Below are 24694 nucleotides of genomic sequence, written 5' to 3'. Positions count from 1 at the left end.
AGGAAGCCTTTGAGTCACAAACCTGGGGAAGACTGGGACATCCTTTGTTTAACTCATGGCTAAGCAGGATTGCTTGGCTTTGGCTGAGCCACGTAATAAAATGCCAATCCCAGGAATTTCTACCCAGTGTTGTGTTAGTGTTGGATCACTACTGGGCTGGGAACAACTGCTTTACTGGAAGTCATGGCCTTCAAAACAAATTATTCAACCTCTCTGGTCCTAACTCTTTCATCTTTGGACCTTGGTGCCTGGTGGCATCCCTGGCAGTCTTGTTTCAGCCTCCTCCACTGTGCCAGGGTGGGACTGGCTCAGGAAAGAAGAGTTCTGGGCTGGTGGCTGTTACCCAGCCAATGCTAAACCAATGTATTTTTTCCCCTTTGTTTCCCCAGCTTTCAGATGGGTTGAATTTTTTTGTCTGCCATCTGGGTGAGCCTCACAGCCACTTGAAAGAAGAGTGGCAGGGATTGTTTCCCCACCCTGACTTGGTGCCTTTCAAGAGGTTAAACAATAAATACAGGGGAAACCTATATTTATTATTTATACTGTCTTTCTTCTCCTGGTAGAGCCTTAATAAATCTGCCTTGCTAATTGTCAGCTAGTGTTAAAGATGAGTACTCAGTCCAAGTTCATTGGAGAAAGTCTTGCAGCTTTTTAAGGAAAGAAATGCCTGCTTTTGTTTAAAGTATACTGCTTGTGCAGTAAGGACCATGGGCTAATTGCTTTTTCCCTCCTTCTGCCCTGCCTTTATTTTGCACACAGCAGTGCTTCCCAAGTGCTGGGTGCTTTCCATGGAGATGGTCTTTGCTCCTGGGATTCCTGAAACTCAAGAATGTAGTACAGGTCTGCATGAGTTCTGTTGCTGTGTTCTCCTCTGTTGTGCTCAGTGAGTTTTCAGTCTTGCACTGGAAAAGCCAAATAGATGCAAATCCTGGAATTTCAGCATTAGCCACTTGCTGTCAAAGGGCAGGTCTGTTCTGAAGGTTTTCTGCTGGGTTCACAAGGATTTTTGTGGGTTTGCTCATACAAAGTAGCTTTAGACTACACAAAAAACTTTTCTTACGTTGACTTTTTGGCAGGTTCTCTGAGTATCATGTTTGTTCTGGAGAAACATCTTTTGACTCAAAGAATTGCTTCTCATATGGGTGGATTCCCCTTCTGGGACAAACTAAACACAGCCATCAGTGTCTCCCCTACTTCTGTGCCTCTGTAATGCTTAGAGCAGCCTCATTAAGAGATCTCTTTGTTCCAGTTTAGGTCAGTCAGATGTTGTCACTCTGTGAAATAACTTTTCTCATTGTTTTTCAGATGATTTATGCCCAGTGACAATATATAATTCTTCCTGAGTCACTGCATTTGAGATCTTTTATATCTTTAAGAGTTAAATTTTAATTCAGAAGTGCAGTCATCATTTTGGTTTTCCATATATTTTCCAAGGGAAAGTCCTTTATTGACAAAAACCAAATTACATTTTTTTTTTAATATACAGATTTAAAATGTAGCTTTGAAAACATCTGCACTGCAGAGTCCACCACCCAAGTTGTCCTAGGAGCCAGAAGTGAATGCTGTTGTGTTTGGATGTCACTGTGCTGGAGCAGCTACACATTGATGTTCACTGCTGAAGGACTTGGGAGCTGGGAAGGGACCAAAAAGCTTTGTGTCTTTGAGCTTAATCTTAGCACAGTCATGGTGCTGTAAGACCTAGAGGAAAAAATCCTGGGAATACTGCTGGTTGCATGTGGAGCCAGCATCTTTTGACAGGAGAGCTTTTTACCAAGGTTCTTCATTCTTCTGCTGAGGCCAAGGAGAGGCAGGGAGTGGATAAAACAGAGCTGGTGTTGTGGCTGGTGGTGAGTGTGGCTGATTCAGTCACATTTTCTAAAGCAACCAGTGCTGGGCAGGGCTGAGGTCGAGTAGGAGTCTGGAAAAATTTGGTGCTATGGTAACTGCCAAGGCTGCTGGTGAGTGGAAACAAGACTGTTCTGACTGAATCACCAGCATGTGTCTGGTTTATTTTTGCCAGTCTGCTCTATTTGAAATTGGTCTACTGATGCAGCATTTTTGAAGCTCCTGATGAGGTGTGGGGGACAGGTCCAAGTATTCAGTGTTCCCTGCTGAGAAGATGGTTTTAGGAGGTCGCTTTTGCTTAGCTTTGCAGATTACCTATGATGGATAATGGATAGAAATGTATTATTGTCCCCATTTTTTTTTCCAGTTTGACATTGGGTGCTGACATTCCTGTGCATCCATTTTTTTTTTATTATTTTTTTTTAACAGGCTCTTTGGATCTCTCAAAAAGGAGCTCCAGTTAAGGGATACTCCACAGGGAGTCTGCCCACATCATTATGGTCTCAAACCAGGGGTGATAACAGGCAGGCCATAGAGATTTATGTTGAATGATATTGAATATAATAATTAATTCATTATTAAATAAAAAAAAAGGAGGCAGTAGTTTGCTCTTGATGATGCTCACAAATAGTGTTTAACTAGTATTGCATTTGTTGCATACACAAAACTGATTTGGAGCATTTGGAATCGAGGAAGTGAAAAGCTGTTTTGCACCAAGAAGTTCAGAAAGCATCTGGTGCTTTTGGGGATGGTGGAGTTTAAGATTCAAATTTTTTTCTTCCCAATTTTTAAGAGAATAGAGTGATTTTTTTTTCCCCACTGAGGCTTTATTGATCTTAAAGCTCATTTCATCCATTACTTCTGGCATATAAATTGATTGTAGATGGGAAAAGCAAAGTAGCAATCTCTAAAACAAAACCCAGAAGTCAAGTCTGTGACAATTTGAAGTTCTGGATATAAGCTGTGGGTTGAAACTCAGCATGGTGAGGGAGTCTGTTTTTATTTTAGGTTGTCTGCAAATTCTGTCTACAGCTCTACAGCCATTATGGTCTTATTTTTAAAGTTTGTCTTGAGCTTTAAATGGGAGCAGAAGTTGAAGAGCAAAAAACTGTGAACCAGGAAGGTTCGTGGTCATGTTCCTTTTTTTTTTTTAGGAACATATTTTCATGATGTTGTGTATCTAGATTAAAGTGTAATCTTAAATTTAGAATTTGCGGAGTTGTAGTGCTTGCTTTTTATAAAAATACAAGCTTCTCAATTTAAAGCTATGTTGTCTGAAAGTGGAAAGATACTATTGTATAAGTTTTGTCTTTGATTATGTGCACCAGATTTGCTGCTGCACACAAAAGAGGGGGAATGAATCTGCATAGAAAATAATGCAGTTAAGCAGGATAAGCTGAAGTGGGTGATGACCTATTTTATCTGAGTTTAACAATTAGGTTATTTCCTCTAATTTCCAATGTTTTCCTTGGTGTTGCCACTGGTGCAGTACAGTGCAGAGACCCAGCAAGGGATGGGGACAAAGGGCACCCCTGGAAGTGCTGCAGCTGGGATTGTGGTGGAGCTGTGCCAAGGCTGTGTGCAGAGGTGTCCTCTCTGTTCACTTCAGGGCTCTTCGTGTCAACAGCAGCAGATGTAGAGGCAGAGGAGCAGACAAGCACCCTCAGGCAATAATGAGGGATGGAGTTGGCCCCTGGCCCCGTGCCAGCAGAGTTGTGCTGCGTGATACTGAAAGGAAGGAATCTGACACCACCACATGACAAAGTGGCCACAGTTCTACAGTGCTTTACCTTCAGCTGAGCCAAATAGATCGGGACACAAGAAACATTCCCTATGCCAAAAGGCACATCCTGTTCTTTGAACAAAGTTTGTCACAGCCAACAAGTTCAGGAGGTCCGGAGCTTGGTGATGGGAGCTGATGAAGTTAGTGGGGATAGTTCTGCCAGAGGAGCAGAATGGTCTTTGCTAAGTGTCTCAGACCTGCCAGTGTCAGGATGAGCTCTCTGATGTTACTGCTTCAGGCTTAGATGCTGCTTTTACACCGAGTTGAAGCAATTGGGTACTTTGCATCACAGCTCCCCTCAGGCCTGAGCAGTTGGCAGAGGTGGCACTGAGGTTGTCAGTGCTCTCACAGAGCTGAGGGCAGTTGTAGCTGTGGACTGGGATCCTGGCTGCTTGCACACATAGTTGGAAAGCAACACAGAGCAAAACCCACCATGTAGTAAGGAAATCTCTGTAGCAGCAGAAGACTTCAGACTCAGTACAAATACAGAAATTGAATAAGAACTCTCTTGTCTGCCAGTGCACTAAGAAGGTGGCAAGGAAGAGCTGAAGTAGTCCTTGCAGATACAGGAGAAAGTCTTCCATATTGTGCCTGGAAGGCTGTAAAAATATCCCCACATTCAGTTTATTACAGATGCATGTATGTCAGATGACACTGTGAGGATGAATTTTTGGATTCCATAAATCCCTGCTGTGGAGAGGCTCTTGTGAGTCAGGGAGCTCATGAGGATGTAACTTCTGACTTGTGCCTTGAGCAGTGCAGAAGATGTTTACAGCAAAAGTGTGTTTAGAAGTTGCTCTGCAGCACTGACCATAATTACTCATCTTTGGTATCCTTTGAGAAGTGCTATAAAAGGCCCCCAGACCCTGCCACTTTAGTAGTCATCCAAAAACCTCACCACCCAACAACAAAAAAAAGCTAGAAAACAAACCTTATAAATCAAAGAAGCTTGTTTAAGAATAGCTAATAGAATCAGAAAGGTGAATACTTTGAGATGGTACAGAGACTGTTTAAGAAGACATTTTATGGGAGGATCAAACAACTGATCAAAACAGCTGACAAAATTAGACATAGGGATATGAGGCAATATGGAGTGTACAAGAGAGTTGGCCATGTTTGCAAAGCTGGTCTCTTCTCCCAGGTAACAAGTGATGGATGGGACAAGAGGACATAGCCAGAGGTTGCACCAGGGAGATTTAGGTTGGATATCAGGAAATATTTCTTCATGGAGAGGTTTGTCAAGCACTGGATTAGGCTACCCAGGGAAGTGGTGGAATCACTATCCCTGCAGGGATTTAAAAGATGAGTAGCTGTGACACTTTGGTTCAGTGGTGAGCTTGGCAGTTTTGGTGAATAGTTGGACTCAACAATCTTAAAGGCATTTTTCCACCAAAACAATACTATTTAGTGCTATTTAAGAAGTTGTGACACATTTGTAGATGTGTAAGGATTAAAATTTCACTGTAAACAAAAAATAATCAGGTATTGCCATTTTCATCTAACAGTGACTGAGATGGGGAAGTCAAGGACAGGACAGTTTCTGCAGGGGACTTAAGCACATATATTGAAGAAATATAACTTTGGGGTGAAATTCTGAAATAGTATTTCCATACCTGGTTAATGTTTTATGGAGCAGGTGGCCAAGGAAGCCACAAGAGGAAAACTGAAGGAGTCAAAGAATGGCAGGACACTGCCTGTAGCCTGCTTGATTCTTACCTTTACAGGAACAAGAGCCCAACAGTTAATTTCAAAGCTCAGTAACCTAAAAATATTGGGAGTGTGTTGAGGAAAAAAAAAAAACCTGAGCTGTGCTACGAGAGGATATTAAAAAATTACAGACCATGCAAATTAACAGAAAAAGAAGACACAAAATGGGAATGTGCATAAGCATTGCAGTAAGGAAGAGGAGACTTTGTGAAGTCTGGCTTTGCCTTACTGTCTTACTGGATAGGTGCAAAATTATTTCTGTGAGGGTGGAATAAACAATCCAAACTTTATACAAAAAATTACCTCTGAGCTGCCACTTAGTGTGCAGGGTCAAGCTGTGTCCCACTTCCACAGAAAAGTGAATTCAATTCTCATCTGCAGTCAAAACATAAATGGAATAATAGGGATCTGTAGGGTGAGAAATAGAAACCAAAACAGAGAACATTGTTATGCTGTTATCTGTAGTAATCATCTTGGGCTTGTGTTGTGTGATGCTGGTGGCTCTGGTTATCCCCTGCTTCTCAAAGAAGTTACAGAACTGGAAGTAGCAGGAGCACTGAGGTAGGGATGAGCTTCCATGAGAACAGCTGAGCAGGCTCTGATTAACAGCCTTGAAAGAGACCTTTGGGGAGGGGAGTGTGAATCAGGACTCCAAAGTCCTTGAGAAAGTTGTCGGGGAAATGCTTTTCCTCTCCCTTGCAATTTTAAAAGTGCAAGTATGAATAAGAAATGGGTTGGGAAGGAATTGAATGGGGGAGCTGTAGGATGTTTCCTTTTCAAAGAGCTTACAAAGGTTCAGAAAGTGAGATTGTGTAAAATATATGCTGTACAATGAAAGAGTGTTCTTGGAAAGTATAACTGTGTGCTCTGTCCTCTGCATCCACTGTCAGCTATTTTTGGAGACAGTACATCAGGCTAGACAGACATCTGTCCTCATGTACTATATCTGCACTTAGGTGTTTTTTACTGTCTTGTTAATCACCTATATAAATAGTTTTTTTCTGATATATGAGTAAAAATACCTCAGAAATACCAAATTGGGAATTAAACTACTGATTGTTGTCTAGTCCTTTTCCTACCAATGAAGTGCTAAAGAGTAGCTGTACATTGGAAAGCTGTCAGTCCCTAAAGGAGATGTTTTATCTTGGATTCAATAAAAAACATGAGTAATGAAAAAGCTTTAGTAACTTTGTCATTCTTAAATAATTTGTATGTGGGTTTGGTTTATTTTAGTGCTATATTTCTGCTGCAGGGAATCTTGTGCCGTGACCATTCTTTTGCTTGACTGATATTTTGTTTGGTTTTTTTGAAGGTACATGGGAATAGGACTTTCTGCTCAAGGAGTCAATATGAACAGGCTTCCTGGTAAGTCACTGTTAAGGTTTGTTTTGACTTACATCTATGTTAAATGTTCATTTGAAATAAATATTTTTCTTTTTATGTATGTATTAGTGAATGTGTGTTTCCATTAATAAAATTTCATTACTATAATTGTCTTTTATCTGGAAGCTTCAACCTATTGAGTGTTATCTTAAATTGAGTTTCTGGTGTTGTCAATGCAGCCATGATGATTTTAGCAGATAATAGAAATTAAAACTAAACTAACAGGTAATGGGCAAGATGATGAGCTTCAGACAGGCAAACTCTTCTTTGTGTCTGAAAAGTAAGTAGGAAAATAATTTTGCATCTAATCTGTATATTCCACTTGACAAATTTACATGAAAGAATCTGAAAATTACAGGATAATTGGCCTATTATATTGTCTCTATTCTTTCCTTCTTCCCACTGAAAGACTACAAAAATGTGATAGACTGATATTTCCAGTTAATATTGTTGTTTCTTCTGTTTGAAATGTGTGTTTTTATGTTTGCTGCTAAATTGGTCAAGTGGCTTCTTTTTAGAAATAAATAATTGGTCATCCTTCTTTGATATTACCCAATTTATTGAGTAAAAGAATAATTTCTAGATATATATTGATGTAGTGACTTCTATGCCAGAAATTTTTTCAACTGGGCTTGAAATTGGAAGTTTGTATTTGGTAGAAAGTAAATGTTCTTCAGATGCCAAAATGAATGACAGCTGGTCAGTGTGGGGGCATTCTTGGCCTTGGATGTTACTTCTGGTGAAGTTGTTTTAAAGATGAAATCTGTGCTCAGCCCTTATGGATCTTGGTATCTGGAAAGGAGAATGTTTTGTGAATGTCCTAACAAAAGAAAGATCTGTCCTGGGGAGAATGGTTTGAGTGACACCTGTGCTTCAAAGAATTTGCATCTTCGATCTGTATTTGTTAGTAATTGTTATGACAACTGCACCAGTCAGTCCACTCTCTGTACTTTCTCTCCCCCCAGTCCTGATCCAAGTGGGTTGTGTGCCCTGTACAAGGCAAAGCAGGAATCTGCTTCCATCAGCTCCTTCCAGGGCTGAAGTACTTGGAAAAGGGGTTGTTTGGCTATTGATGGAGCCTGTTCTGTACAAGAAATGGCTCTATGGCATGTGTGATGGAGAGATGGGGGGAATGTCCTTGTAGGCTTGGCCTTGCAGGTGGTTGGTTGGATTATGCTTTATTTAGGATTCCCCTGGGGTTATAGCTCAGGTACATCCAGGGTTCAGTGCTAACCTGAGATGGTGTGTACTGAATGTCTCAGGTGTGCTGTCCTGAAATTGAACAGCCAGTGTAATTTCTTCTTTCTTCTTTCTTCTTTCCCCCCTCCTCTGGTGACTAAAAACTACCCAGACCACTTCTGATAAATGGCTTTAAAGCCCAGGAGTTACATGGGCAGCATTTGTGGCCAGTTTGAGTCAAAGTGCCTATATACCACTGTTGTTTCTAGAGTGCATGTGACAAACATGGAATTCTTTTCTCTCAGTGGAATAAAGCATAAAGTGAACTTGAGACTTGAGATTGTACAATTCATTGCTAAATAAGCACTAATTTGATCCTATGAACCTGTTGTTTGTTTGATCACATGCAGTTCATGCTGCCAAGAGTCATTCTGTGGTCATAGTTAGGTTGCTCTCCCATCATCTGTGTAAGATTAACTGCATGGCTCTGTATTACAGCTCAGTAATTATCTTCCTGGCTTTTGGAGAATGAGTGTGATTTTTTTTAATGTATTTTTTTATATATATATATATATTGTTCAAGTAAGTGAAGTGAGAAACGTTTCCAGGCTTAACTATTATCAGGTCCTTCACAGCACAGAGTGAGTGCTCACAAAGAAGTGACAGACTTTGGAGTCTTGACTTGGCTTCATGTCAAAGTGTAATTTTAACTTTTTGTGACCTGAAACCCTGCCAGGTTTGTCTCCTTAGACCCTTTCTAAGTCACTTCTGTTTTAACAGATCGATTTTCACTCAGTGTGCTGCCAGGGAAGTGTGTAACCACTACAAGTGGTGCTTGGGAACCCAGAGCCTGGTACAGGAGCCAAGGTTGGTCCCTTTCTTGGGAATCCTTAGTGGCGCCCTGGGAGTCCTAATTCAGAGAACACTCTTGCTGCTGGGTTCTGTCTCAAGCTCCTTTTCCCTCCACAAGCACAAACACTTTGGCTATATCCAATTCCAAGTCAGGGCATTTATGCTTTATTGCCAAATTTATTTTGGCTTAAACCCAGCTGGGTGCTGGTGGGGGTAGTGCTGAGCTTTCTCTGAAGGTTACAAGTGTGATTGGAGCCACATGAACTGAGTTCCCTTGACTAACCCTGTTTGCATTGAGAATAGAGATTGCTTTTAATTGGAGAGTTCCCTGTCCATGTTTTGCTCAGGGTTTCTTTGTGCTGTGCTTTGAAATTCAGTCAGCAGGTCTGGAATAATTGTGGGATCACTATTAACTACCAACTTTTGTGACCCTGACATATCTTGATTTTTAAATAAAAAATTTAAAGACATTTAGAACATTTACTAATAAGCATTCTGCTTTAAAGCAGTGGCTTTTAGTGAAATGTCTGCTCACTTCTTTCCCCACATTCTTTTTTTTTTTCACGTGTGCTCAGCATTTTGGTATTTGAGGATGAAATTACATGTTGCAGCTGAACTGATTAAATCCATGTCATCAAAGGAGAAATCTGACCCTTCCCTCCTCTCCACCCCATCTGCACAGCCACTCTTCTTCCCTGGTGCAAGCCTTTGGCTCTGGCAGTTGTCACCTTGGCCAGACCAGGCAGGAACCTGCTGCCTCTGCTGTGTTGGGGTTGTGATGGGCTGGTTCCTTCAGGACTCATGGAGCAATGCTCTTACTTGTGCATCCTGCATGTAACAGATCAGCATCCTTTTTTATTTTATTATTTAGGCCTCAGTCCAGTAAGTTTTTCTGAGCCCTGCTGAAAAGGTGGTTTGCTACAGGTTTCACCAAACCTTCATAAAATGAGGTGATGATAAGTGTCCTGTCCTTAATGTGGATGAGATTCACACTGGGAATGAGTTTCCCTTGCATGTGATGTTCTGCATTAGTTCAAGTCTTCATGCTGTTGAGAAATAACATTTCATTTGTTTGAGCTCTTTGAGGGTGACCCAGCAGGAACATAGAGCCGGGCAGAGAGGGAAGGTGGGATGAATCTCTAAGGTAAATTCTTAGTTCAGCCTACAATGTTGTGAAACCACACCCTTAGGCATACCCTACTTCAGTTTCTTAAACAGCATAGATAGGAGCTGACCAATCACTTTTAGAGACTTTAAACACCCTCTGGTTAATAAATGACCTGCCCTGCTATGCAGCTTTGTGCATGCTGAAGGGAGTGCCAGCTTTCACTCGCCACTCTTTGGTTTTCAGAAACGTTGGTAATTCTTTCAGCTTGCTTTTTAAACAAAAAGATACTGCTTGGCTTATTCACTATCTGCCTGCTCCAGATTCTCTGTTAAAAGAACAAGGTTTCAACTCAAGAGTGTTTTATAGACTTAAATTAGTGTGCAGCCAGATAAATCAGGAGAATTTGGTGTACAGAAACTTGCTCCCTGTAGGGATTTGGCTTCTGGGTCTGTAGTGCTGTGAGCCAGGTCAGAAAAACTGGAAATTTTTGTCCAGGTGTCCTGAGTCTTTTGTTCAGCAGAAGGTCCTTGTGAGCCATGCATTTATCTAGACATAAAGACAAAATAGCAATGAGCCCTGGGAGTGAAGAATTGCCCCTGCTCTCCTTCTCTGTGAAGACCATCCTTCATCCTCCATAGGACCAGCGTGTGGACTGGGCTTTCCATTTTAGCTTTGTTTAGAGATCCTGTCCTTTGAATTTTCTTGCTGATAGGTTTCTGTTGACATTTGTAGGTAGGACTTTATTTCTTCTCAGCTTATCTTACTTGTTGTCAGAGGAGATGCAAGCAGGGGAAGCGAGACTGTTGAGGACTCTGTCCTCCTCTTTCTTTCTTTGAGAGGAAGAAGTTGCTTGTTTCTTCCTTAGAGATGTTTCCAGGGGTTTTTCATGCTAGTGTGCTCCCCCTCTGGGAGCAACCAGAGAAGGGAGGCTGGGTAGGTGTTGTATCATAAAATCATAGAATGTCCCACGTTGGAAAGAATTCACAAAGATCATAGAGTCCAACTCTTGGTCCTGCACAAGTAAAATTCTCTTGGTAAGATATTATTCCTCATCAGAGCTGGGGATGGGTTTCTGCAGAGACTCTGTATTTTGATTTTCAAACCTCAATTCCGCAAGGATCTGGCAGCCTTATGTAACTCTTAAGTTAATCTGCTACAAGTAGGAAGTTCTGCTAAAGTCTTCCAGATTTTCCTTCTAGCTAGGTTTGGTTTGGTTTGGGGTTTTTTTGTTGTTGGTTCTTTGTTTGTTGGTTTGATTTTTTGTTGGAGTTTTTTTGTTTGTTTATTTTTTGTTTTGTTTATTTTGTTTTCTGTGAATGCTATGGAATCTTTCTACTTCAAATGTGTTTAAGGAAGTTCTCAGTTTATGCTTTGGCTTGTCACTTTCTTTGACTCCACTGACAACCGAAGGACCTGTGCTAAAGGACTCAGTCCCAGTGCTAAATGTAGTAATTATAGAAGCTGAGACCTCACCAAATCATCTGATCTGAAGCGAATTCAGTTATGCATTAGTCCTGCCTGACAGGTGTGTGTCTAAACCAGTCTTTCATTATTTTTCTGGCAACTTCTTCCAACACTGTCCTTGTGTTGGAAACTTTTCCTGATGACAAAGCTGAATTTCTTATAGTCTCTTCTTGGATCACGTGGAGGTGGAAAATAATTAATTTCTTTCCTTTTTGTAGCTCTATACATGAAAACCTCTATCACTGCTTTATGGTCTTCTCTCCAAATCATACACCCCTGGCTCTTGACCCTTCCCTGTTTGTCAGATTTTCTTGATTTATGACAACTTTTCTAGACGTTTAATCACGGCATGTATCGCAAGCACCAGTATCTTACTTTTTATAGTAAAACAAAACATTAAAATTCAGAGCAAGTTCAGGAAGTGGCTCTCATCCCATCTTGCAGACAAGGGCAAAGGAAAATCCTTGCCAAGCTTTCACAATTCTTATGGCTTCAGCAGAAATGGGAGGGGTAGAAGCTACATGATTACCTGGGGAAAGAAGGCTTTTGTCTTCTAGAGCAATCAGCAAAAGCCCTGAAGTATGGGGTTAAATGCATGAACAGTATGTGGCAAACAAGCAGTGAATCAGTCTGCTTTCAGAGCCTCTTGGCTACATCAGCAGCTTGGACACACTGCTTGATTTTCTGTCTTTAGAAGTCATTTCTATTAAATTTATTTATTTATGCAGTTGATGAAGCTCTGTCTTGTAGTACCTTATGGTGTTTGTCCTGCTGCAGAACTCTTTCAGAACTATACTTAAAACAGTTGTCCAAAAAGGCATGTGGGATTTCCACAGGGTGTCATAGCAAAGCCTTGGACAGGTGTTGGTTACACATGCAGTGAGTCCTTCAGCTGGCTGTGCCAGTTCCTGTCCACAAAATTGCTTATGCCTCTGGTACCCTCTAATTTATCCTATCAAACCAGTTTGTGGGGCTGCATGTGAAATGGGTCACGTAATTGGGTTAATAATGATGGGTGGGGGGCACTGCTTGGTTCTGGGGTTGTTATTAACTTGGATCTGTCCACTTGCCTGGTTCATCACACAGGTAATGCAGGTTGAAACAGCTCCTTTGGGAAACCTTATTCTCCTGAATCATGTGGTTAACAGTGGTCAGAGGTTGTTTTTGATAAAAATGATAGATGTTGAAAGCCTCAATTAAATTTCCCCCCAGTTAACAGTTATACTGAAAATGGAGATATTTTTACAGAGGGGAATCTTTCCAGGCATAGTGGGCTGAAGCTGACTTGGCTGGCTTGTCTCCCTGAATTTTTATTTAGGCTGAGAACTTCTCCTGAAACTTCATTTGGGTATCCTTTTTGCTGACTTAACTATGTTTTTACCTGAAAGCATAATTTGTACCTCCTAAGAGGTGATCAGTATGTTTAGAAATGGCAGGTTTTAGTACTGCACAGTGGAAGAAAAAAGAGCAAAGTGGGTCAGTGTGATGGTCAGCTCATCAATTATTGAATCCATTTGTGCAGAATGGATTTTTAGAAAAATTCCTCAACACACGAGAGCTCACTTGAGTGGGTGAAGATGATTGTAGTACATAGAGCAGTGGTGGATAAAAAATATACACTGCCAAGAAAAGATACATGTTACAGCAGATTCAAGATTTCTGGCCTTTGTAAGTCAGAGCCTTTTGGATTTACCTACACAAGTCTTTTACTTTTGGACCAGGGGTTTATTTATGTAAGTGAACCTCCTGGTTGTCACCACTGCCTGTACTTTTATTTTCATCTTTGGTTATCCTATCCCTTTTTCTTCTAAACCAAATTGCAAGGTGCACTCCAGAATCACAGTCAGTGCACTCCAGCCACTAATAAGAGTTCAGTCCAAAACACAGCTAAGCAATAAAGCCTACCCAGCCTGATTTCAAAAAAAAACCAGAAAAATTGAAAAGCTCATAAGGGAGGAAGTGTCCTGAGACTGGTTAAAGCTGGTTGTTTCTTTCTTGAATCTGCTCTTACTGTAGGGCATCATCTGCTATTTTTAAAATAGCTTTTATATATTTCTTTTTAATTCAAGTCAAAGTTAAGGTCATACTAAAGAAATTAATAAGAAATTTGGGCTTCTCGTAATAAAACAAAAGGTTTCCTTTGAACTTAAGCTTTCACATATTTTTAATGTTAAGATTTTTTTCCCCATATGGAATCAATCCTGTGTTCAGTGTATGTAAAATGCCATCATAGGAAAGTAATCTGAGGAGCACTTAATTTTTGTTTATCCAGGGCATACACAACACATTATATTGTTTCTTTTTTCATCTTCACTCTAAATTATGTGTGTACATGTATTCTATGTATATTTTAATTACTGCCCTGCTGCATCATATGTTGTAGAATCTGAGTTCCTCTGGGATTGCTTAACTCACTCTGATCTTTTCTCTTCCTGCTTCTACTCTCTGCAGATCAGCTGAGCACCTTTTAAAATTAAAATTTAAAACCACATAATTTTTAAAATTTGAAATTTTTGAATTCTCAAAATTATATGATCTTCATTTAAAAAAAATAATTATTTGTGTCTTTGGGAATGTTTGTCATTCGTGGTTGACTTGTCCACTGCCCATCAGCTTCAGCTCAGTTGTCTTCTCATTCAATGTTTTTCTCTTTTTTCAATCATTTTTTCAGTTTATCTGCTGAGTTCACCTGAACTTGTATGAAAATTCCAGCTTGAATATTGGAACAGATTCGTTGTGTGTGCTGTGCATTCATTCACATTCCATCTTCGTCCCTTAGAAGAACTGGAAGTTCTTTCTTTCCCATTCTTTGTTTTTTCAGGACTCATTGACGGGGCTTTCAGACAAAAGCTCCCTCCTCACATACTGCCATGCTCTGCACGTTTGGGGTGTTGCCCCTGCAGAGCTTATCATGCCCAGAGCTGAGCACAGCTTGGTTGGGTGGATGTGTTTTGGAGCATGAGCCTTGTGCTCAGGGCTGATAGTGGCTGAGCTGGTGTGGCACGGGGGGGTTGACAGATGTGTTATTTCCTTCGTGGTACGTGCTGAGGGGTGACACCAGAGTCATCAGGTCCCCGGATGAGGTCAGACCTGATGCTGTCAGGTGTGTTCAGAGTTGGAGAGTAACAAAACCAGCTCCTGAACTACAGAATTGGGATGAATTACCTTCAGAATTAAGGTTAAACTTAATATCATGTTTTATTTATGGCTATGCATATGAAAACTAGGACTTTATAAAGTAAAAGTTCCTGCCTTTTCCCCTTTCCGTCTGACTGACTTCATGTGCTTGCTCATATTGATTGTAATGATTGTCCTGCCTGCAGCCAGAAAAACTATTGCCCATTTGGTTGGGTTTTTAGGAAAGTGGTTTCTGTCCTTCTTTTTTTCTTTTTTTTTTTTTTTTTTTTTTTTTTTCTTTTTGGTCTGTTCAGTTAGACTGGCTTTGGGCACCCAGACTTCAGGTTTGACTGGAGAAGCAGTCTGAGGCTCCAGCTGAGCTCTCAGAGGTGTGCCTCACCCAGAAGTAGTTGGGAGAGTGTTTTGCCATTGAAGTTGAACAAAACCATCAATCAGTATTTCAAGACAGTAATCCTGGCCTTGGAAAATAACCAAAGAAAGTGTTTCCACTGGCCATTAAGTGCTCAGGCATCAGTGTAGGTAAGTGATTCTTAGTGCTGTCCTGCAATTTTCCATGCCCTGATTTCTGTGCTGTATCTCTTTCAGAGCTGGGCTGGCCTCTGTAGAGATTCTGTGCTCTGTCCTCAGGCAGCACGTTCCCAGAGATGTGTGATATGGGTATGCTGGGGCTCCTGCCTTTGCATGGCTCTCTCTGTCATCCAGCAGGTTGTGTTGGTTGTGTGCCATGTGAAAGCAGAGTTTCCAAAGCAGAGCAGAGATGGCATTGCCCAGTGGGGTTTGGGGTTTGGCCTTCACCAGTGCCACGGGTTGCATCTCCAGCTGTAGCACAGATTAAGGAAAATCCAGGTATCCTAGTGATAGCTAAGAGTTGACTGGCACTTTAGAGACAGCAGTTTAGCTGTCAACACAAGTTGCAATCATAGAACTGCTTGTTTTTCAGATTAAAACAAATTCTTTAATGTGGCTGTACTTATTATCAGAGTCTTGGATAAAAGGTAGCATCAACACAAAGATAGTTTCACTACAACTCAAACTGCTGGGTGCCAGCTGTTTCCACTGATGGATAAATATGATCCTCTTCAGAAAACCCTATTGCTTTACCTTGATTAATATGGAAAGTATTTAAGAAACCTCAGTTTAGAATCTGGAAGTCCTTGTTGCAACCTCTTAACATCATGAGGTGTGCTTCTTCTGGAAGGTTTCGCTGTCCATAAGGTCTTGTGTTTAAATAAGTGGGGTTTTCTTAGCTCATTAAATACCATTTTAGGGATTGTTTTTAATAATGACTGGACATGAATCCCCTGCATTCTGCAGTGATCTCTAACATTTCTTTTGGCTGAGTTACTAAACTATCCTGCCTTGATGTCTCTGTAAAATTACTCTTGCCCATTACCTTGCAAGACTTTGCTGGAAGTGTCTTAATAAACTTTTGATTGTTGTTCCTTACCCCTTCCACTAAATAGATAAATGGAAATGCTCCTCATCTGAGTCTTTTTCCCGATCCTTGTCCTGCATTATTGTGTACCCCTGTCCTGCCCCCTCCCCTGTGGTGTGCCAGGGAATATAATGGATATAATAGTGCAGTGGTGACCTGATCATGCTGGAGAGCTTTTCCTTTGTATTCAGAAACAGCCTGTTCTGTGGTTGTGGTCTTCACAGGGCTGTAAATGGCTTGTAGTACCTCCTGATCTCTCTGGTACAGGGAAACCCAGATCATATTCTGACTCTGACAGAAGATGGGACCATCAAGCTTGTAAGTTAGGAGGACTTGCCATCTTTATCCATTCAAGGAAGTATGATTTTTATCTTGATTACTGTATTCTGTGGTGAGGTGTATGCTAAGTAATAGTGAAATGGACTCTTTACAGATTTCTGGGGCTTGTGGAACAGACCTTTCCTGTTGAAAACGTATTGCCTGTGTTGCAGCTGTCCAGAGCCTTCTGGTTTTGTTTTTTTCTTTACGAGTCAGTAGTGCCACTTCATATAATGGTGTAGACTGTGTTTTGATGTGTTTTTGAAGGATAGTTAACATGCAGTGGTTTTTAATGGTAGGACTTGCTGATCTGGTCTAAAAATCACTGTGCCAGATCAATATTGTGAAAAATTGAGTTGTACAATGCTGGTCTGCTTGTTGTCTCCATGGTGGATCAGGCAATACTGCTTAGCACCCACATTGTGCTCAATCTCCCAGACTCTTGAGTCACACTCATTTTTGGGTCACTGTGTCCTGTTCTTCATGCTCTCTCTTAATATGAGAGAGATGTTGTGATTAGTTTTTTTCCCCTCTCCTTTGGATTCTTGCCACACATAAGTCTTGCTGTGAGGATTTGGACTGAGTTTTGTCTCTTTTGCAGTTGCAAGTACTTTATTAAAAAACATAGCCTAGCTTCTGAGCTAAAGCTGCAGCCAGGCCTGCCAAGAGTCCTGCACTCTCTGATTAGCATCATCTGCTGTGTCTGCAGGGGCCAAACTAACTCTACTTCATCTGCTGGGACCTGGGGTGAGGGGGAGGCTGTGAGCAGCAGTGCCTGCTCTATGGCTTTGTACAGGATTCAGTGGGATGCTGCAAAGGTTGTGGACCTGAGCTCATCCAGCCCCTTCTTAGAGAAGTTTGTGATCCGTGGGGTAAAGTGGTTTTATCCTCTATACAAGCATTGGTCCTATAGTGCAAGGTTTGGCCGCCTACTGCATTCAGTCATTTTGCCATCTTGTAGAAGAAATAGAAGCTGTTGCAAGCAAGAAGAGTTGGGGATGATTCTAGCTAGGGCTTCTTCATATCCCTGGGTAAGTGGGTTTTAGGGTCTTTTTTTTTTTTTTTTACCCTTGACATGTTCTGGGCAGATGTCCAGCCCTTGAAGTTCTGCCAGGGAGATGCTGTAATGTGTTGAGCACGCTGTTCCCTGGTCCTATTCCTGTCCTGCAGTTGGTGTTGTGACTGTACCTAGACAGTTGTTCCATGCCAGGGCTGTGCCTTCCCTATGCCCACATCCCCAGTTCTGTTACAGAGATTGCTGTGGTCACTGAGCAGCTGTTTGTGTAGGCTCATTATGGGAACAGAAAGATGTGTTGCAGCACTAATAGTTGATTTGATTCTAAAGCATGATTGAATAAAGGAAAGCAAAGCAAGAACCCTGCTCTCACCAAAACATGTGATGTCTATGCAGCTTCATAGGGCTTGGCAAAAAATGCTATAAAACAGAGTGACAGCCGAGATGCTCCAGCATCTCAGATGCTTCTTGGCGCAGCAGATTTCTCATGGCCAGGTATTTACAGACTTCTCATGACCAGACATGTGGTTTCTGAGGCTGTAGGAACACCAGAGCTTGCTGAGCCTTCCTTTTGCTGGGAATAAAGGCCTGCATTCATTGTTCTGGACTGATGTACACCAAAGGCACATCCACTTGCAGAGAAAATCCACTGGAAGATGGAGTCATCAGCAGAGGGTGGTTTTGCTTCTGCTGTGGTATTGGCTCCTGTCCCATGTTCATGGTTGTCCTGTCCTGCCTGGGACTGCTCAGCCCAGGACGGTGTAGAAGCAACATCCAACTTCTCTGTGCACCAGATTCCATCTGTTCAGCCTCTGTTGAATATACCTTCCCCTCCCCTGACCTCATGCTCTGCTGCTGCCAAAGACCCATAGCTGGCTGAGCAAGAGCAGCCTGCTCAGCACAAAGCACGGAGAAGGCCCTGCCTCCAACTGGAACATGGTCCAGCAGCAACTCTGGGCTCTGCTGCTGCCTCCACCCTCCACATCCCATTCCCCAAGCACTGTACAAGCAAAGTTTGTACATCTGTTTCTGCTGGACTTTGGATTCAATAAATCTTATAAAATAATTTTGTTTGGTTTATTTCAGTATGTTGACACAAGTTCTTGTCTCTTTGCAGCTAGTGTTTGCACACCACTTGCCCTGGCATGGGCAGCTGTGGGAAGCTAGGATTGCTGGCCAGAGGAGTGGGAAGAGGAATGCCACAGGCAAAATACTGGACAAGAACAGAAAGGGGAGAAAAATTAAAAGTGTTCCAAAATAGGAAAGAGAGAAAGCAGATAGAGAGAAACTTTGTAAAAACTGTAGAGTGGTCACTGGGATCTGTCCTGAAGAATAAGTCTCAAACTCTCCCTTTAGTTATGATAGAACAGACACAAACCCTATTTACAAATTTTCAAATTCTTTCTGAGGAACTTCCATCTGCCCTTCATATGCCCAAACATACTTCACCATTTCTTACAGCTTCAGATGCTGCAGGTGTCCCTGACAGCAGGGAAGTTACCACTGAATATGTGGTCAGCAATGCCCTGCCCTTTGCAGCAGCTTCTGCACCCACTACATTGAAAGCTTGTGCTGAGTTGCAGTAGAACGTGTTTCTCCTTTGGAATGTTCAGGGGCAGGGAATGGTCCATGTGTCAGTGATAAAGTTCATCTGTCTGCCAACATCTTTAGCCCAGCAAGTGCAGAGCAGGAGGAGTCTGACGTGCCTGGCTATAACTCACTGGAAAAGTATATTTTCCATGATCACTGGGCCTTGCATGTCAGTCCTTTGGCATGTCATCAGAGGGGATCTGAGTACACATCCCTGTGGGTGTTGGCTTCTCTCTTCCCTTGTGCCCAAAGTTGGACATGTTTGAACCTTGATGGGGGATGTCATCACTTGGCTTCCTTCTCCACCCTGTGGGAACAAAGCATCAGGCCACAAAAGGTGTGAAAATACTGCCCTTGGTAACTTCCATCAGGGCATCCTGCCTACCCATCCATCCATCCATCCATCCATCCATCCATCCCTCCACACGTTCAAGGCTGAGCAGTTATCCAGTTCCTGTTTTACCTAGGTGTGTGATGTAGCCATGATGCCAGTTTTGCCCAGAGCCTACCAGAAGTTCTGTTCATTACTGGGGTTCTTGAAGCAGAGAGCTAAACCACCATGTTCTTTCTGTGGTGCTGAGATGTAAATGGTCACCCAGCTCAACGGAGCCACTTCCCACTTGCTGCCTTCTGAGACAGTCTGATCTCAGGTATAGAAGTCAGGATCTGACCAAAGAGTCAATAATAAAGGCTGACATTGAGTGGGAGATTGAACAGGGACAGATGTGGGACAGTCAGGGATAGTAGTAGCACACTACATCTAACTCTAATGCTTGCTTAAGAGTGAGTGTTTATCAGTTTATCCTGTAACTGTGTGTCCTGAAGTAACTCAAGTCCTTTCTGCCACGTGTCTGGCATTGCATAATTCTGACCTGTTTATCAAGCAGCAGCCATGGAACTCACTGTTCATTTTTTTCCCCCATGTGTTGGGATCAAGGTAGTCTGCCAAGAAGGTCAGCATATCAACTTTTTCTTGTTAGCAGGCCAAACAGAGCTTCAGTTTGGTGTTGAACATACAAAAATGTCCTCCCAAGCCCTATTCATGGTTTTTGTTTTTCTTTCTTCCCGTTCTTTGATTGCACAATCTGAGTTACTCTGCGTCTTGTTAATAAATATAGGTATATTTTGAGTTTGGGTTTTGAAGGGTTCAGTTTAAAGGGATGTAAACTTACCCTCATTTTGCTCAGTAGCTGCTGAAGTCCTACCTGTAGTGGTTGTGATTCTCTGTTTATATGTTCAAAGTGCTGTCTTCAAAATGAGCTGTAGTGAAAACAGTGAGAGTCAGGACGTTGAGGTTCTGCTCTGACCACTGCCATGGGCCAAGTGACCAAATCCTTTCTGTTCTCTGCCTGTCTCCTCTATTTAAAATGATTTTGAAGAGAGGATGGGGAAGGGAAAGGAAAGAAAGAAATAACTGTAAACTGGATCCTGCAGCAACTATAAGCTCACTTGATTTCAGTCTATATAGTGCATCAGGAGTCAATGACCTGTGTTTTGTAAGAAAAGGCACATTCTCCACTTTTGTCCAGATTTCTGAAAGTTTGAGAGGAATCTGCACTGCACGTAGGTGCTGAGTGTCCATTGCTCTAGACAGAGCTATGACCAAGAGACCAAAATGGGATGTTCTTTAAACAGCCCTGCTGGAATGAGCTACCAGTCACAAACTGTCAGTGTGTGGGTTCTTCCAGGGTTTTCTTAGGAGCAGCTGCCAGCACCTCTCTGTCCTGGGATGGGCTGGGAGCTGCTGAGAATTGTGAGATTGAGGGTGGTGAGAGGTGCTGGGGGGAGCTGTGGGAGCTGAGGCAACGTGCCCCACCAGGGAGATTCACATGAGAATCTCTGCAAAGGGAGCATTGTCACAATGTGATGCGTTTTGGAGTGATGACAATGACTTCATGGAAACATCAGGTCAGTGGTAGAAAGGACAATAAAGGGAAAATGCTAGGATTAACATGTAGAGGGCTTGGGAGCAGTGCAGAGAACAACTGCAGCCTGCTCCTCTTCTCCATGGAGCATCTTCATCTCCATTCTCACAAGCAACACTAAATCCAAAGAAGGTTCAGATGATGATGGTCAGAAAAGCAGGAAATAACTAAATAAGTTAGGACTCATCAGCCTGGAAAAGGGATAATTATGGGGGATTTTGCAGAGGTCTGCTTACTGATGTATGTTCTGGAGACACTAAATCCATAGTTTGTCATCTTCTCCCGTGCAGGAACTACAGGATATATCCAAGTAGTAGGAGGCACGTTTTCATTGCTTGCAGTTATGCTGTCAAACTCCTTCTTCCAGGGCACAGTGAATGATATGAGTGTTTCTATGTTCTTCACAGAGAATTGAACAATTTAATAGAAACAAAATCCTTTCAGAAGTACTCAGTGAACAGAATCTCCATCTGGCTCAGTCTGTCTGTGCTTACAGGTGGTTGGAGAGTGGTAATGCTCTTCAGTCAGGGTGTGATACATGCACATCCTGTAATTCTGCTGTCTTACTTCTTGGAGAGTGTCCTTGTCTGGGCTGATCCCCCATCCCACAGGGACAGCCATTTTAGGAGCATGTGGGTATCACCTCATCTCTGCCTTCCAGGTCACAACAGTGACTTCTGCACTACTTGAGTACAAGTGGCACAGAGGTTAAACTGTCCAGAGAATTTGCAGATGCAGCTGCGGGGAGGGATTTCAGGAAGTTCTGGTTTAGTCCTTATTAAAGCACTGCTGGAGTTTGTAGAGGAAGAAGCTGTTTAGTCACTGGAGGCTCAAAGGGTGTTGTGGGAGTCACAGAGGAGGTTGTAATATACTGGACCCATTCCTAGGTGGCGACAGCAAATTGTTAATGATGCAGGAAAAGCCCAAGTTTTCAGGAAGTGTTTTGAGAAAAGCTGGAGTCTGTATTTTCGAAATGTATGTGATGAGTTACTCCCCACTCTGCTGGTAATCCAGGATAATATCAAATGCTTTTAATAGGGATACACTATTTAAATCAACAGGCTCTGAAAACTTTGACCTAGAAGAACTAGAAGTGCTGATTGTTGGTTTTAATTCAAATTATTAGGAAATTTCAGAAGGCTGGCTGAAACCAGCCAGTTCTGGAATTACCCATATGCCACTGCCCTCATGTTTATTTTGGGCAGAATTTTAGGCATAGCAATCTGGTTTTTATTAATAAATAACTTAAGGTTAGGCATATGATTAATGCCACTCAGCTTATGTTTACAGTGAGTACAGTAAGTTCACTCAAACATCTCTGGCTTGTTGTTTAAGATGACCATGGTGATGTGATAAGGTGACAGTCTAGATTTAAAGCCCCTAGTGTGGTGCCAGGTCCAGGTTCAGCACTACACAACATTTGAGCTGAAAAAGTAAACTCAGCCAAGTGCTGGGTGAGCAAATTAATTTCCTTAACTAATTACGTTAGTGGTTTTCTGGGGAGAATAAGATTCAAAACAAGCTTTTTCCAGGCATTGTGGCTGTATGTACCACGTTTGTCATTGTCTTCAAGGCCTTTATTCAGTCACTTTTCACTGGAGTTCCCCACCACCATTGGTGCTACAGCAAGAACTGACACTGTGAAGCTCAGGTCATAAAGGAACCAGGAGAAGGGTTTTTTCAGTAGGATCAGCTGTGATCTGTAGGTAATGAAACTTTATTTCTCACACTGCAGAACCAGTAATGTCTGCATTGGCCCAAGTATTTAGTGAGCTCATCCTCATGGCTGGACACACTGTTGTACTTCTTACAGGAGCCTTACCCAGTGATGTGTAAGCACTTCACTGCTTAGATGCAGCTGATGACAAGTTCTTGGTAGGTGCTTTGTAATGCCAGGAATGTTTTGTATGCAGAAGATATAGAAGTTTGTATTTGGATCGTATTATTAGTACATTAAGAGACAAATTGATTTAGGTTATCATCTGAATTATAACTTCTCAATAGCTGCATTAGAGAAGTTCTGAACTGACACTCTTGTAAGAGATCTGGTTTTGGGGAGACTAAAATTATAGATCAGTGATGGCAACAGAGCAAATAAAAGGGATAGTGGGAAGGAGCCAGAGTTTTAAAAATTCAAAAATATTTGAATGATATTTTTACTGGATGAAGTCTTAGCAGTAGAAGTTTGACAACAGACTCTAGAGCCCCTATCACTTCCTCCTTTGTTTTGGCAAGTTGATTTGGCATCGTTTTTGTGCTTGCTGAGGGTGCTGCCTGTGCTGTTGTCCCTGTCTTTCATGAAGATTTGAAGCAGGACTGGTGCTACTGTCAGCAGCTTGTTTGGAGCTGATCCGAGGGAAGACAGAGCTGACTCTTGGGACATCTCTGTCTGTTCCTGTTGGATGTGTGAGACTAAATAGAAGAAATTGCTCACCATTTCTAGACTAGAATTTGCTGGGTCTCCTTCATGCCTTTCACTCCCAAAGTTTACTCTGAGGTCCAAAATCTTGGACTGTGGCATGTTTCAGTGTTGCTTTGTTCCCTGACTTTCCCACTGGCATTCATTTGGTGTGGTACAATAAACAGGGCCTAGTCATGCACTGACTTTTGTGCTTTTCTGAGAAACCCTGAGCGTGTGAGTGCTGATGCCTCAGTGTTGTAGCACTATTTCACAAGTTTAAATTTCTAGTGCCCTCATGTTGTTGTTGGTTTTGGAGGAAAATCCTGGCTCACAGTAGGATGAGGTGGAAGGCTCTCCAGCCCACCTTCACAGGGCTCTCTCTGCTCTGTAGTTCTCAGTGTGCTCAGTCTTTTTGTGCCTCATTGCAGGATGTGCATTTCCTGCACAGTTTCTGTGTTTCTTACACAGTCCCTTTGCCAGAGCCATCACTCCACATTTAACAGTCTGCACCACCCTTGGGTGTATAAGGTCAGAAGATGGCCAAAACACCTTCTTTTGCTTCCCTAAGGATCCAGCCATATCCATATAAACCACAGGTGTCTGTTTTTAATGTTATATCACTTTCTGGTAGAACTCTGTCTCTCTATGAGATGTGTCTTTGATTGTGCCATTCAGAGGAATGCTCCAAATGAAATTACTGGGATATATAGAAAATAACAAGTGGGCAGGGTACAGTTGTAACCCTTAGCACAATATTACTGGCAGCAGAAATAAAAGATATTAATATTAGAACTGACCACTTTGCATTGAACTCCCCTTTGACATTTGAGGGTTGTGTTTTAAGCTGTCTGCAGAACGGGAAATATTGTATCCCAATGGAAACATAGAAATCCTTATCAACTCCTGAAAGGGAAATACAGATTTGAAGATGCAAAAGTTGCCTCTCTCCATTTGGAACACCTGTGAAAGTGCTTACAGACAAAGCTGCAAGTGTCTGAGAATTATTTTGTTAAATGTCTTTGTGGGAAGATTTTGGTGTTGGGAAGCACAGGTGTTTTATAAAAGGAGTTTGTTTCACCTCAGGCAAGATAAAAGAGAAACGTGTTGAAATGCACATGATGTTTTCTGATTAAAGACCATTAATTTCTTTTCAGTTACCAGTATGTGAAAATTAATATTGGGATGAATCAGGAGGGGGAATCAAATTTTAAAACACACACAGCAAATGGTGTCCTGAGAGTTGTAATAGTCCCATGTGGTTCTGCTGAACTGTTTTCACTGCTGTCCTGTTCTTTTTCTTGTCTTTTGCAGGATGGGATAAACATTCTTATGGGTACCACGGTGATGATGGGCACTCCTTCTGTTCCTCGGGGACAGGGCAGCCCTACGGCCCCACGTTCACCACTGGAGATGTGATTGGCTGCTGTGTCAACCTCATCAACAACACCTGCTTCTACACAAAAAATGGCCACAGCTTAGGTAAGTGAAGGAAGGTGTTCTCAGGATGCCCCAGCCCTGCTCTTGCTGCTGTTTAATTTGCTGTATTGTAGC

The 24694-nt window shown here is 42.0% G+C and overlaps 1 protein-coding gene across 2 annotated transcripts in view; it reads left to right on the top strand.

Moving 5' to 3' along the window:
- RANBP10 (RAN binding protein 10) overlaps positions 1-24694 on the top strand; it is a 66071-nt gene that overhangs the window by 9838 nt on the left and 31539 nt on the right. For both annotated transcript variants that reach the window (XM_021541172.2, XM_021541173.3), the window contains 2 exons: positions 6648-6700; positions 24455-24622. In XM_021541172.2, coding sequence (XP_021396847.1) covers positions 6648-6700; positions 24455-24622 — 221 coding nt within the window. The remainder of the gene's footprint in view (positions 1-6647; positions 6701-24454; positions 24623-24694) is intronic.

This window comes from Lonchura striata, chromosome 13 (assembly GCF_046129695.1).
Source record: "Lonchura striata isolate bLonStr1 chromosome 13, bLonStr1.mat, whole genome shotgun sequence".
Taxonomy (NCBI): domain Eukaryota; kingdom Metazoa; phylum Chordata; class Aves; order Passeriformes; family Estrildidae; genus Lonchura; species Lonchura striata.
Note: the sequence above shows the minus strand (reverse complement) of the source record. Positions and strands in the feature narration are given on the sequence as shown.